The sequence below is a fragment of the Sphaerodactylus townsendi genome, linkage group LG03 (genome assembly GCF_021028975.2).
Source record: "Sphaerodactylus townsendi isolate TG3544 linkage group LG03, MPM_Stown_v2.3, whole genome shotgun sequence".
Classification (NCBI taxonomy): Eukaryota; Metazoa; Chordata; class Lepidosauria; order Squamata; family Sphaerodactylidae; genus Sphaerodactylus; species Sphaerodactylus townsendi.
In genome coordinates, this window is record NC_059427.1 from 32,610,363 (window position 1) to 32,626,559 (window position 16,197).

Consider the following 16,197-nt stretch of genomic DNA (forward strand, 5'->3'; position numbering starts at 1 on the left):
TTTGGGGGAAAGGCATAATAGGATCCAATCCCATGCCTTTGGATCAGCTCCCCCCCCCCCTCGGCCCCCACTTTGGCGTTATTTACTCAAAACAATTTCACTTTTTTATTACTCGATGAAGGCTCGCAGGAAAGGTCCACAATCAACTAGTTCGCAGACAGCTCTCTGAATGAGTTGCTCAGTTCTCTACCAGAAGGGAAAGGGCGGCTTGCCATTGCCATGAGCACTTCGTAATGAGCAGCTACTTATTTATATGAGCCTCTGCTGGTCAAACAATCTGGAAGAAAACGGGAGGATAAAAGACTGAAGGAATGGCTGTATAACTTGCGAAGGATCCCACGAGTAATCAATGGGTGAAGAGAGCAATGGCTGGGAACCAAGGATGAAGTGTGACCGGGCTGAGGTAAAACAGAATGTTTACACCGTAATTTCAGTTGGACCTGGCTAAGGGCGATTCCGCACACGAGTAAAATAGGTTCGACCCAGTTCCCTGAGAAGGGTACTAACCTAGTTCGAAGCCACTGTTGTTCCCCACTGCAACCAGCTTGATCCCAGCTCGGAGGGCGGAATCATCCTGTGCCTCTTCACCGCTCCGTTCCGATTGGCTACTGTTCTACGGCCATGTTCCGTCTATCCCCACACATGTTATAAAAAAAACTGCCACAGGAGTGGAGGGACGAAGGTGGCGTTTTTTGATTGGCCAGCTGTACACATGCCCGAAACACTCAGCTGTGATTGGCTGAATGGGGGACTCCTAGCACCAGAGATTCCGCACTTTACTGGAATCGAGCTGAGTTCAAGCGTGGTTCCCTGAAAAACTAGTAGTTCCCAACTGGAGTCGGAAATTTGATTGTTACACGGGGCGAAGCTGGTACAAAACCACGTCAATCCCAGTGGTTGTGCGGAGCACTTAAGTCGAACGCAGCTCGAACTTAGGTCGATAACGCAAGTGCGGAATCGACCTAAAAGAGTCATCAGGTGAAAAAGAGAAAACTGTTCAACTGAAAATGAAAGAATGGAAGACAGTCTAAATGTTAGCTACTCACCTTCCAGTCTGACCACCAGCGGTACCTTCAGTTCAAGCTCCTGGCACGCTTTAGTGATCCCATTGGCAACAATGGCACAGTTCACAATCCCACCAAAAATATTCACTAAAATCGCTTCAACCTGGGCAAGAAAGAAAAATTCAACATATTGTCAGCCTTTCTAAGAGATACACAAACAAGGACACAGAAGAAAAGGGACAAGACCTCTATTTTGTGATTCCAGCGACTCTCTGAAGCAAATGGAGTGGGGGGAAATAAATCAAATGGAGCTGGGCTAGCATCACAGTACCATATCAACCAGATGCCTGAGGCTTTGGGGCTTTATTAAAGCCTGACATTGCTAGATTTGACTTTGGGACATCTAGGCTCAGACGTGGGCCAACCGGGTCGCCACAAGCACAGCACAGACTTGCAGCCTTTGTTTGCTGCATATAAAATGGTAATAACGACGCACCTCAGTGGGTTGTGAGGGAGATGCCACGAGGCAAAATGTGATGGATAGGAGGCTGTCCTGCCCCTGAAGGCAAAATCAGCCATTCAGATGAGCCCACAGGAATGCTGCAGCAGCACATAATCAACTTCAAGAAGAAAGATGTTAGAGGAAACACGGGAGAAGAGAGTTGAGTTCTGGCTCAGGGAGAGAGGAGGGACAGCTCTGGTCTAGATCGAGGGGAAAAAACAGACAGAGTGGAGGGTAACTATGCCTGGTAGTGAGGCAGAGCAGTTTAGCTCTGTCTCTGAGAGAGAAAAGAGTGCTTGATTGTTAGGCCTATCTCTGGTGATGCGCAGACCTTGTAACATTTAGTCTGATTCTGGGGAAAGGGCAAACTGGGGTGAGCAGAATCCTGTATGTGAGAGAGGATCCAACCTAGTGGCTAGTCAATAAAAGTCTGTTTGTGCCTGAAACCATTAAAGAAAATTCCAACTACTCTCCTTAAGTCAGAACCAGGTTAAATTTTTGTGCCTCTGCCAGAAGACCTGTGCTGCTGGTTTGTTCCTTTAAAACTACCCTGTAAATAAATACGTCTTCTCGGTTGCTTATATATTAATCCAGCCTCAGTGACCTCAATATTCTCCTTGTACACCACAAAACTTACCTCACCGCAGTGAACCCAAAGCCTACCTGTAAACTGAGGGGAAGGTCTACCTGTAAACTGAGGGGAAGGTCTAGAGTTCAAAAAGAAAATAAATTCCAATAATTTTAGGAAGCTGTGTCCTCCCTCACCTCATTAGGGGGAAAAAAAGGCTTAAACATTGAAATCACTTCAAATACAGACAGTGCACCAGGGTTGGTGATCATTAATGCAATCAGACATTGTGAAAACTGGCTGGAGCTGTGGAATTGGATGATGTCAAAGCCTAGACTAGAACGACTGCGTAGGATCACACTGGAAAAAATCTGGGACGCAACCTGAGTTTGGAATTATCCCTTCTCTGCTCCAGTTGCATCAACGTGCGAAGAGGTTTTATTTTTCTCCTTTGTTGTTTTGAGACTTTGTGCTTGTGCTACGTACCTTCTACTGTAGAACAGCTAATCTAAAGCCACGGTTATTTTAAAATGGGGCACAGCAAGGTAAGCTTCAGAAGCAAATCTGCGTCACTGCACAAAGCTTTCCCTTGCATTAATAACGTTATTATCCAGAGGATGTTGTTCACTCCTTAACTCCTAGTACATGAAGAAACATTTAGTGAGGATACCCACTCCCTCACAAAGAAAACAAAGCTGGCACAATAAAATGACCATTCTCCCAATCTAGTAAGGGTGTTCAAATTATAGTACTATTGGCATTAAGAGAGGATTTGCAAGAGTATTGAATGCTAGAATGTGGCTGTGGTGCTCTCTGATGCAACAAGGTTAAAGGTCAGCAAGTTCCTACCCTTTAGAGATATAACACACTATCCATAAGGGAATCAAAGCTCCATCTTGTTAGAAATATATACAAATCTGAGTCCTGAGATTCATATTTCAGCTCTTAGCAAGAGCTCGTGCCACAAAATCAGATGGGTCCTACAGCAGACAATCAGGAAAGATCTACTTGTTACTTTAAAAAATGAACTTTGGAGAGCAGGACTTTCTAGTTCAGGGGTCTGATGTGGCTCCAGAGCCGCATGCGGCTCTTTCAGCCTTATACTGCGGCTCCACGTGGCGTGGAGGTCGGAGGGTAGCGTGGGCGTGTCCCTCCAGAGAAGCACTGGAAGGAAAGGTGAGTGGAGGGGCTGAACCGGAGGCGGCTCTTGTGCGGAGCCGCCTCTCTGACTCAGTAGATCTTCAGGGCTGTGGAAAACGGGTCCAAATGGCTCTTTGGGTGGCAAAGGTTGCTGATCCCCATTCTAGTTTCTCTCGCTGATGTAGTCCACTCAGCCCCCTGAAATGTTGTGGACCCTCCAGGAACAGCACCAGGGGCCAAGCTGGCATTTTCAGGGGGAGAAGGAAAACAGGTGAAATTCGCCACCCCTTCTTCTGCAAACAGCAACGCCACTTCACTGAAGGAACATCATTGTTACACATTAGTGTGTGGGAAGGGAGCTCTTGGTCACTCTGTCAGCAATGAAAAGAACAGAACAATTCCAGTACATCACTTGAATAGAATGACAGCGGGAAGACTAGACACAAAAAAAACCCTACCGTTCCTTCAAAACTTCATCTGAATCATCCAAGCCATACCATTCAGCATGTAGATTCTTAATGAAACCACTGGCACATATTCCATATTCAAAGCAGCATGGACCAAGAGGTAATATACTTGTCCTGACTTGATAAATAGGAGTAGGAAAATCCTTTATAATTGACCAGGAGAAGTAAGTAAGTGAATTCATTACAACAGATTAATTGATAAGTCCCACAGGGGGAAAAGCTACCCATCAATTTCAAGGAACCAAAATTCACCTAATGCACAATTACATGGTCCTGCACAAACTCTCTCACTGTATTTATTTATTTAAAACATTTATATGGCTGGTGCTTTCCAGGGCACGAGAAAAAAGTTGTGCTGGTAGAATGGGAGCAGTTTTTACCAGTTCACTCCTTCCATTGTAGATTCAACATTGGGCCAAGGGTTGTTCCTGAGGGTCTCCTGAACCTACAAGGAGCCATTCCAATGGGTATCATGGGTTGTCTTAGGACAGTGATGGTGAACCTTTTCGAGACTGAGTGCCCAAGTTGGAAGCCCAAACCCACTTATTTATCTCAAAGTGCCAACACGGCAATTTAACCTAAATACTCAGGTTTCAGTTTATAAAAAATGCTTGGCTCTACGGCACGTGTTACTCGGGAGTAAGCTTGGTGAAGCAACCGTGCAACACTTTGAACGGGTGAATCACAACCCTAGGAGGGTTTACTCAGAAGCAAGCTCCACTGCCAGCAACCTAGCTTACTCCCAGGTAAAGGATCAAGCTTCAGTTCTTCTGCCGCCCCCCCCCCCCCCCACATACAAACTCTGTATGTGTGTGCCCACAGAGAGGGCTCTGAGTGCCACCTCTGGCACCCGTGCCATAGGTTCGCCATAACTGTCTTAGGACAAGGGAAGCTGGAAGCCTGTTCTGTGAGTAGAACACCATTTTCTATTGATAGGATAGAAACCCATAGGTTTCATGCCTTTTTCAGTTTTATTCATACTGTTTTATTCATACTGTTATAATGGCTTTGAGAATGAGATGTTAGGTTGTCAGTCCAAATTTCATCTCAATCACAGACACCCTATTAAGAGGCAGACTTCAGCAGAGCCATGTTTTCCCAGCTGCATGCCTGCACCCATAAGTTGATTATACTTATCCGTCTTGTAGGGTTGTAGGGTATCCGTCTTGTAGGGTTGATATAAATGTGTGTGCGAAGTGCCGTCTCACGGAGAGCCTATGAATCAACGGTGGATTCCACACAGCTTATTTATAATGAGTTGCAGTCGTTATAAATGAACCCATTTTCCTTTTTTCTGTTTGCATGTGTGCCGTTCACTTGGTCTGGAAACTATTTGAGCCCATGGAAACAATTCGGGGTGTGTTGGCGCATTTCCCTGCAATGGCCAGGCAATAAGGCATTTGTTGCTGTGTCTCTATGAGTGAAATGGCGGTCATACTCACTGGCACGGCTAGAAAATGTTCTTGCGGGACTTTTGAAATGGCGGACGCTCCTAGAATCAGCCTACAACGTGCTTGGCATACTGCACAAACTGGTGGACAGATTCTTCCTGAAATGGTGGAAGGCAGCGGAAGCTAAAGTGAAAGGGTGGCAGGGAGGAAAACAAAGCATCTATTGCCTGTTGTGTTTGGGCATGCGCGCCTTCAACCTGGGATTTTGCAAAAAAAAAAATTGTTGGTCTAGCAATTTTTGTAAAACCCAGGCTGAGAGAAATATGAGCCATTTTGAGAAAGAGACCTGCGTGAAGTTCTTCCCCGAAACGCTATATATAACATCCTGAAGACATTATATTTGTGCCATGCGGAATCCACCAATGTCTTTCAAAACATCCTATTGTTAAAAGCCCTGCTCTGGGGTCTTGTAAACTGAGGGCTTAGGTCTTTTAAACTGGTGTAAATAATACTCCTATAATATATATGAAGAACTTCAAACATAGAAAGCACTATACAAATGTATTATTAGTACTACGCAAAGAGGTAGTACTAATACTACTTGGGGGTTGGACTTGATGGCCCTTGGGGTCTCTTCCAACTCTGTTTCTGCACGGCCACTCTCGGGGGGCGCGTTGGCATATACGACGCCGACGCACCCCCCTGGGACCGTTTGCATGAACGGTCCCAGTAGGGGCAGGGAAGACGGCGCAGCGCTGCACCGTAGCGCGAACGCCTTACCTTCCTTCCGACCTTCCGGCGCGTCGCCAAGGCCGGGGGACACGCCCCCCTACCCTGCGCGACAGCTCTGGAGTCGCAGGGCGGGGGAGCGTGTCTCCAGGCCTGGACGACATGCCGGAAGGTTGGAGGGATGGTAAGGTGTTCAGGAAAGGGGGGGGTGGCGCCTTCCAGCTGCTGCCGTTTCCGAAATACCTCGCCCAGGGAGTGAGGTTCGGAAACAGCGGCCGTGCGAACCCCTCCCCAAGGATGCTGTTTTTAGCGTCCCTGGGTCGCTATATTCCGCCCGTGCAGAAACAGCCTGTGATTCTATGATTCTAAGTCCTGACAGTGTTTTGGTAGAACCGTGGGAGAATGTTTTCTTTCTTTTCTACAATAAGTTCCTAATGTAATAGTAACTATACCAGCCATGAGCCAGATCAACTTTAGGCCATGTGTTTACATCATTAAAGATAAGAGAGAGGATATTATGCCTAATATAGATATTTTTACTTCCTATTGTGGGCCTTCTCATTTAAAGATCTGCTTTTCTGAGCTCGGGCTGAATTCTAATTAGTTCCTTTTATCCATTGTCAGCTTCATGAAAAACATATTGAAGGAAATTAGATTCAGTGCTGAATAACCGAGGCTTGTGTGACTGGCTTTAATAATAACAATAATGTAAATAAAATCAGTTAGACAAGAAAGCAGCCCGAATGAGTTCAATCAACGGAAAACTGAATCAGGTAAGGAATTTAATCTTGGGCTTTGCCGTAATCTTATAAATAAGCCAAAAGATCACTTCAAACAATAAAGCGATTCAGTTACAAACTCTGCTAAAATTGGTGAACATTGTTTATTGTTCCTGTGCTGCTCTAAATGGATTTTTGCTTCTCCTTGTAACTGGTTTAACATTCAGGAGACGCATTTCAATGAAGGGGTTTACGCCGGGTATTTTTTTGTGTGCAGAAAAGAAAGAGGCTGGAAAAGGTGCCCAGAGGGGGAAAAGAAAACCATCCACTGCATATTGCAAACAAGCCCTCATTAGCATAGCCAGCACCTGAGAAACACCAAACATAATGTGCGCACTGAGAACAGAGTGCCCTGTCTGCACAGGAGAGAGGCTGCCCTGAATGGCATATTAATGATTAACATTTCCACCTAACATTTGTGCCTTCCAAGTCAGAGCTTTACGTTTCAAGCAGGAAGAAGTATAGATGTAAGCGTTTTTGTCCGGTAACTGTTTGCTTTTACTGACACAGCAGACATGAAAAATCCATCAAAGGAAGGGACGGCCCTTGCGCCAAAGGCAGGGAGCTAATGATAATATGTGAAGACATCATCTCTGCTTCTACGGCCAATGTACAAATCATCAATACTGAGGAATAGCATTAGGAACTAAGGTGCTATGCAAGGACTTTTCACAGCAGCCCTATATAACCCACTCATACGTGCTGCACACAGCTCTCTGTGCGGATACATTCGTATCTGGCTTTCAGGGCCACAAACCGGCTACACATCTAAGATACTTGCCTGTCCTGAATGAAATTTAACAGTATATTTGTTTCTGGCATTTGTATCCCGAAACTGTCCAAAGGAAGCAATGAGCCAGCCAGCTTCCAGGAGGTAGAAAAGGAATGAGAGGTCCCATCTGATCATCACAAAATGCTATGCTGGAGAATCATGGGACTGAAATGGACAAAAGGTCTTGTGGGATGGGTGCTGAAGTAAGAGGTGGAACTGGTTGAGGTGGGTTTTCCGGGCTGTGTGGCCGTGGAATGGTGGATCCACCAGACCACTGCCACAGAGCCTGGAAAACCCACCACAACCAGTTGAATCCGGCCACGAAAGCCTTCGACAATACATAAGAGGTGGGAAATTGGTCAGGCTTGAGTGAAAAAGTTTCCCCCCAGAGAACAGAAGACAAAATGATACTCCACAGGACTCCACAGATCAGAGGTCAAGGAGCCGAGCAGTGTTCCTTCAACACCCCAGTGTGTGAAATCTAACTTACAGGTAAGACTGAAGTGTGTGAAGCTGGTTATTACCTGAAACAGGTACATGGTTGTCGTGGAGCCCATGAAATCCTGAGCTGCTCTTGACAAGGCAGTTTGGGCATGAACGTTGAGGTCCCCAAGCCTAAGGGTTCTCAGTATCGCCCAACATCACCTTTCCCAGTTCAGGCAGGGAGACTGTTAGGCAGTGGGGTGGGCAGAGTGCCCACAGAATCCCAAACCTGTCCTGTAATCCCCACACTAAGTACGCAGTCTCAAAATTGGAAGTATTGTGGACTAGGGGGACTGTGCTAGCGGTCAGTCAAATCATCTGGGTTATTTCCTCCATCCGGGTCTCAGTGATACATTCCAAGCTAGCTCTCTCATCCAGGGTTACATTACAAATGGCTACTGTTTCTCCGGTGATTGGCACCAAGATTTTCTAGTCCAGTGGGTTGTTGCTATGATCATCAACATCACCCAGAAAGAGAAACAGCCGACCAATGTCTGTTGTTACTTTCCCTCTCCCGGTCTGTTTTTTCCCATACTTACTTTCCGTCTTTGATGCACTATTAATCATGACTCCCCGACTTTCTCAACCCATCACTCTCACCAGTAAGTGCGACAAACAAAACAGATAGTAAAAGCAAAACAAAGACACACACTCAGATGGTAAACACTCAAAAAGCCCAGCACCGTCTCTCACTCGGGTCTGTGCAAACACTTAAAAAGAAGCCAGCAAACAGTCAAGCTTTAGAATCATTTTGAAAGGCAAAACAAAAAAGCTTTATCACTCATTCATAAGCCTACATACTAGATACCTGGCTGCCTGCTGTGGCAGAAATCCTATCTACCAGGTATCCTTTGAATCCTACACTGCCAATATGAATATTGTATACCACGAGAAAAAGGTGTATGCATGCCAAGGCAGATTCAGCGCATGAATTTTCAAAAAGGACTCGTCTCATGTGGCACACACTCCCGGAAAACATCAAACAGTACAACAGTACATAGTTTTGCCTTCGTAGCCATGACATACATTTATTCTTAGTACAGGGTGAAAAACCAAACCAGCGTTGCCAGGTGAAAAACAAGCCCAGGTGCTTTTGCATTCTTCTGAAAAAAGACTTCTCACAACACACACAATGGGTTTTCTCGGGGAAAGTGGGGGAAAGAACTTTTCTGTGGAATCTACACACACACACACACACACACACACACACACACACACACACACACACACACACACACACACACACACACACACAGAGTGTGACAAGTAATTGAGGGGGCTAATTAACAGGAGTCCTTAGATCCCGAGAATCAAAGCTCCTGCTAATGTTCTCTTTGTGGGATGTTCCTCCTGGAAACAAATTAAATATTATCTAATCTTGCAGCAGTAAGAAAAGCCACTCTTTCTTGCTTAATTTCTCTCCCCACCCATCATCGGCTGCTAGTCTCGAATCGGCGCAAAGCAAATAAATGAGTAAAAGTCTGTCACAAAAAAAATATATTCTAAAATTACCAATCGTGTTGCCTGTTGCTCTACAGCTAGATCTATTTATTATAACCGTCAGTAAAGTTGCATCTGCAGCGAATTAAAAGCGACATCTTGGCCTCAAGCTTGCTGTGATTGAAATCTGACGAAAACCTTTTTATACCTCCAAGTATCCTCAAAGCATTTGTGGACCAGGCCTCCCCTGCCAAGGCGAACAAGCTCCACTTAACCCTCTCCCTGGCAGCAGAGGTACCCCAAAGGTCTGCATGAAAAGATTCCCCCCCCCCCTATCGTTTGTTTCCCACAGATGTTAGTGCCAAAGTGGTCCCACAGGCCCTGAGAAACACCAAGAATGTTGAAGCAGGCTTAACGCAATACTAGACGTTGCAGATTTCTTCAGCAGCCCAATTATGAACATATTTCACCTCAGCGATCACTGTATCGCACAGCAATACAATCACTCAAGATAGCCACTAGAGGACAGTATCATTTCAGCAAGAAAAAGGAGTAGAAAATGAAGCCCAACTTTCGTTATGAAGGGAATGCCCCAAAAAAGAAAAGCCTGTTTTACTTCTTTGTCACAGATTTTCAGAATCTGAGACAAATTAAAAAGTCAACATGCAACACAACCACCTCTTCCATTCTCCCCCGACACCAACTGTATAGATATGGCCGGTTGTACCAGGTTTAATTTCTTCATGGAAGGAGGTTACCTGTGTTGAACCACTAGCCAGCCCATCTTGAAGATGCAAAACCCCACTAAATTCAGCACAAGTTGATGATTTACATATGCACTGCAACATCCCCACAGATCAGCACAGGAAAAGTTCAACACAGGCTGAATGAAGATGCACTATGAGCATGCAAAAGCCTGTGCCCAAACAGCAACTGCTTTTGCATCGTTTATTTTTATTTGTACTCTACTTTCCTGTCTGATGGGGACCCAAAGTGGCTTACCACATTGCCTTCCTTCTGTTTTATCTTCACAACAACCCTGTGGAGTAGATTGGGCTAAGGGAGAGTGGCTGGCCTGAAGTCAGCCAGTGAACTCCCACTGCAAAGCAGGGATTCAAACTTGGATCTCCTAGGCAGTAATCCCAACACCCTAATTACACTATTTATCTGTGTTAAATATAAGCTACCTTTCTCATAACTTTCTCATAACTATTGTCGAAGGCTTTCACAGCCGGAATCACTGGGGTGCTGTGTGGTTTCCCGGCTGTGTGGCCGTGTTCTAGCAGCATTCTCTCCTGACGTTTCGCCTGCATCTGTGGCTGGCATCAGATCCTCTGAAGATGCCAGCCACAGATGCAGGCGAAACATCAGGAGAGAATGCTGCTAGAACACTTTCTCATAACTTTCGTTAGGAAGGGAATACCCAAAAAAGAAAAGCCTGTTTCACTTCTTCATCACAGATTTTCAGAATCTGAGACAAACAAACAAAAAAGTCAACATGCAACACAACCACCTCTTCCATTCTCCCGCGCGACCAACTGTATAGATATGGCCAGTTGCGTAGTGGTAAAGAGCAGGTGCATTCTAATCTGGAGGGTTTGATTCCCCGCTCTGCCGCTTGAGCTGTGGAGGCTTATCTAGGGAATTCAGATTAGCCTGTGCACTCCCACACACACCAGATGGGTGACCTTGGGCTAGTCACAGCTTCTCGGAGCTCTCTCAGCCCCACCCACCTCACAGGGTGTTTGTTGTGAGGGGGGAAGGGCAAGGAGATTGTAAGCCCCTTTGAGTCTTCTACAGGAGAGAAGGGGGGGGGATATAAATCCAAACTCCTCCTCCCCCTCCTCTTCCCCCTCTTCTTCTTCTGCTTCTTCTTCTTCTCATTGAGACTCAAGGCAAATTACACAATGTAAGTCATTGCGGTCAAAAGAATAAGACATCTGATAAGCTGAGTCTAAAATGGAATGCCCCCTGCGAATATAGCATTCAAAGCAAGACCTGATCAGCAGATGCTAACATTGTTAGATAAATATACAGTAAAAATGATGTAAGCTGCAAATATTCTTAGTATAGTCAGAAGAGCGACAGAGCCTATGTACCTCCTACACTACACAAACATATAGCTGAAAGGCTTTAAATCTGGTCCTATTCTTGACCATTTCATTTCTTCCAAATCTTTAGTTGTCATCATCAACAAAAAGGCAGCAGCTTAGACATCTCTTGAATGAGAAGCTTTCTGTTCCTGCTGCTTGGAATACTGAAACAGAAACAGCTCTGATACTAAGGGGTGCTGGGCAGGAAACATAATTCTCCAGAGTTTTCATGTTCACAGATGGTAGCAGCCTGGAAACTACATGTCCCACAGTTCCTTGCTGCATTCTAAGTACCATGGGAAGTTGGAAGAGGAAAGTTAAGCTTCACACAGTGGTTTCCAGCAAAGCATGGCAGTTGGCCCAACAGGAAAAAGGGAAAGGAAGACAATAGCTGAAGTTACAGGGTGATGGCACTGCATAAGATTTTTAGCTCAGCAACATTCTAGCTCTCTGGTAAAAAGTTTCCGGGGAGGAACAATTGAGCAGTGATATAGTGCCCCCTCCTCCAGATTTCAGCATTATCATTCCAAATGGTGTTATGTGATAATTCTTCCAATTTATTACACTGACGGTATCTGTACATTTATCTGTACATCCCCAGGAGAGGATTTCGGTGTTAGACAATGTACAAATGTCATTGTTCCCTAACAGTGAATTCAATAAAAGTTGGCATCTTAAATGATCTTGAAACAGAGTTAGGGTGATGTAAAGCTTGACCAGTGTCATCTCTACCCCATCTTTACTGTATACTTGACAGGCTTAACCCAAGTAGCTTCTGAATGCCGTAAGTTCATCATCCACTTTTTATTTATCTTCCAGGGATATGGGAATAAAATAGTTCAGAAAAGAGGACAGAAGCTATTTTCAGGCGTAACACAGTCTTCCTGGATCTATTCATTTATAAGGTTACAGTTGATAAATTTAGGAGTGCAGAGAGCAGCTAACAGCCATGTTTCACCCAGAAACTAGATTCTAAGACACCACAAAGTCATGGCAAAGGGTTTCTTTCAGCCCCCTTCTCTGGAGGCAAAATCTTATATCGATCGCTTGACCATGTTTTCTTGTTTTCACTCAAAAGGTAGACTCTGAGATTTTTGAATTCTCCTGAGGCACGATCTGTCCAAAGTACTGCAAAATTTAAAAGCATGTACAGTAATTTGCTTGAAGATTCAAGTAGTAGTACAGTGGAACCTCGGTTTTCGTTGGTAATCCGTCCGAAAAGAATCAAGGAAAACTGAAACCGATGAAAACCGAGGCAAACTTTTCCATAGGAATCAATGTAAATCCAATCAATCCATTCCAGGCATTCCAAAAAACATACCAAAAATACATTTTTTTGGTGAATAAACATAGTGTTTAATGCTGAAAACAGTAACAAACAATAACACTAGGACCAGCTTCGGAGCCAGTGGACCAATGTCGCACCAGAAAGCTGTCCAAAGAGGTCTGTTTCTGATGCCTCTTTAAGATTTGTCTGAAATGGGGCAAGACATTGTCATTAAACAAGTTGCAGACACGGCCCGCAACAGCTTTGTCCAGGTGATTTTTCTCCACAAACCCCTGCACCGTACTGCAAATCGATGAAAACCAAGGCAAATCAATGAAAACCGAGACAAATTTTTCACTGTAAAAATCGATGAAAACCAAAATTGATGAAAACCGAAGGCAATGAAAACCGTGGTTCCACTGTAGTCTAAATTGTTCAATTCTATTGGTCAAAGGGAAATAAGAAAGGGAACGATGTTTGCACTCCAATGAAAAAGCTGAAACTGTCCTCCTCATTTCCCTACTCCCTTAGAATCAGAGAAGAAAGTGAAAAAGAACCCAACTTTTATCACCCCTTCCCCCAAGTCATGGTTCTTTCCGATTTTATTATCGTTTTGTGATTTACTGGTGGAACTACCTCAAAATGTTTCCTTATTTGAAGTTAACATTTCCAAAGCATTACCAGGACAAGTGAAACACATCTCTCAGTTGTGTCCTGGCACCTTTCACACAAGCAAATGGTGCAGAAACGCTGCCCCTTGCAAGTAAAATGTGCTTCCTTCAAAAGTAGGGCTTCTTTCCAGTATGGCTCGAATCCAGCCTGTCTTGTAATGAAGAATTTCTTTGCCATAAACACAGACTGACCAGCTTGGCTCTTAAAGGAATCCACTTGAAATGTTTTCTCTTCCTTTCCCATTTGCCCTCTTTCTCTAAAGTGGTCATGTCATTTGGACAGACTCAGGAATTAATAGCTTATTTTCCTGCTTGGAAGCAGCATCAGGCAAAACCTTGTAATGAACTGACTCGTGTGTCCGCCCTAATCCCAGCTCAGTATGGTGTAATCAGTACCCTACTGTATAATTGGTATAATCAGTGCAGCAATTAGAAGGCTCAATATAATCATGGCTGTTGGTATGCATGATTTCTAGTGATAACAGCTGAAGGAGAGTTTCCTTCAGCCGAATCGCCAGAGGTTGCTGCTACAGTAGCAACAAGGCGAAAAGGCTGTCCTCCCTTGCCACCACAAAGTTCAGGAGCAACATGATGAGTACCCAAGTGACTCGTCCACAATTCTTGTCATGCCACCTTCAATATCTGTTTTCTAGCAGGATACTTCATGTACTGGCAGCAACACTTAATGCTTTGCTTTGTTTACAAGAGGTCTTTGCCTTAAATGTTTTTGGGAATGGGGAAAAAAAGGAGAGAAGAGAACAGCCTATTCTCTTAATGAACCTACCCGGCTCCTGTGAAATTCTTTTGAGACTCTGTTTCGGGTACCCCCACCTTCTATGAGAGTGGAAAATTGGGAGAGGGCCTTCTTGGACTCTGGAACTTTCTCCCCAAGGAGATTTGTCTGTCCCCTTTTGTTGTTATTTCACCCAGCAGTTAAAGACTATTTTTGCTTCATGTAGCATTTCCTCTGTGATTCCTTCTTCCTGTCCAGTGTTTTAATTGTTTTTAGTTTTCGTATGTATACTTTACCTGTGGGTTGAACTGATTTAATTATGTTCTTGGTTTGTTTTAATGTTTAAAGATGTGAGTCTATTATGTATGTTTTAATTTTGTTAGCTGCCTTAGGGTCCCTTAGGACAACACTTTGGACTTACTGTGAGGGTGTCGTATGATCTGAGAACCTGTTACTGTAAGTCGAAGGAGGTAGAATCTGTAACCCATAAGTTATTGTATTGAGAAATGTATCAAGATGAAAGAAACACCTTAATCTACCCTCTAGTATCACATCTGACAGGTAATGGGGACAGAGCTGAACAGTCTAAAATTAAAAATTTTGCTGCAGGACAGAGATCCCAAGACCTCATTTCGGGTTGCAAACTTTTGGTACTTAATCCATGAAAAGCATAATTCCTTGCCAAAAGGTGTAGTAGATCATCACTGTCTGTGAATGCTGTGGTGATTAATTAGTAATGCTATATTCTCTGTATCAATTATATTATTGTTGATAATTGGCCATTGGTGTATAAACAAATCCTGTGAAGTAGTTTATGAGTGTGTGATTGGCCTAAGGTCATTTAGTGACCTTCCATGACAGAGTGAGGAATCAAACCTGGCTCTCCCATTACTTACATAACCACAACACTGACTATGGGACAGCTGCTCTTGAATAGTAGCAAGAAGCTGGGCTTGGATGAATCATCTAGTCATGTAACAGCAAGCCACCTGGGTTTGGCCCAGATGAGTCCTCCCAAAAGGTAGAACAGCTGTCCATACACCTGCCCTTTACTGACAGAAACCAGGGTTTAACGGTTGGCTACATGGTTGTGATTGCCTAGAAACAGGCACTGAGAGCATTTGTTTTTTAAAACCATATGCACTGCTGTTACTGTTTTTGTTGTTGGTTTGTGTGTAGGGGAGGGGTAGTGCAATTTTTTTTTAAAGATTTCAGATACTTCTGCAAACCTGGAGCTTTTTCAGGGGCATTGTCTGTCCATGGTTGAATCTCTAGATTTAAGTATCCCCAGATATAGTCATGTCAAGAATTAGATATCATGTTGCTAAAATCAAGCCATCAATCAAATTATTCATTATTTCAAAAATACCAATATAACAACTGGCTGTAAATTTACCAAATGTACCAATGGATACATAATAAATTTAAATATGCAGCAATCCAAAAAAAATAAATAAATGAATAAAAGTGGTATTAGAGAGCAGAAAGCCAAGTTCTGGATTAATAATTTAATCAACAGACTGTGAGTCTCACCAGTGTCTTATCAACGTACCGTGACAATAGTGCAAATTTCTGTAAAATTTCAGCTGAATTTTATGGATTTGTGCCAGGAGGATTTTGTGAAGACTTAAGGACAGCTACCTGATTCATATGAAATCTTCACTACAACGTGTTTGGCAGAGAGGAGTTTGTTCAGCAGAATTCTAGGAATTGGTAATGCTTAGCCCAGTTTTGAAATACAGCTTGAAAAGCGAATACAATCCTCCTAGTATTGTACTATGACCTTTCTAAAAATTACTTTTATGCAAAATGCAAATGGAGGGGGAAGTTGGCTGACATACAGAGTTTTACATTTTCCTTCTTGCATAAAGACACGCATGCAATGCACTTTAAAGGACATATGGCAAGGGAATACCAAAAGCTTACTCCGAAGTAACATCATTCCATGTTTGACAACGTTCCTTGCTGTACCCGTCAAAACATTTACTTTTGATACCCACTCACCAGCGTAAAAACATATGAGAAATGGTTAGTCACCAGCTATGAGAGAGATTTGGGAATTTCAGCATTTTGTCACCTGAGAAATGTCTTTGACATTTATTCCCTGTGCAGTAGAAAATAGAGTTCTACAGTAATCCTATCTAGGTCAGGCCACTTT

At 43.8% G+C, this 16,197-nt stretch overlaps 1 protein-coding gene across 1 annotated transcript in view; it reads right to left on the bottom strand.

The window, feature by feature from the left end:
• Window positions 1-16,197, bottom strand: part of SUCLG2 (succinate-CoA ligase GDP-forming subunit beta) — a 271,779-nt gene that overhangs the window by 22,438 nt on the left and 233,144 nt on the right. The window contains exon 10 of the mRNA XM_048490767.1: window positions 1,047-1,167. Coding sequence (XP_048346724.1) covers window positions 1,047-1,167 — 121 coding nt within the window. The remainder of the gene's footprint in view (window positions 1-1,046; window positions 1,168-16,197) is intronic.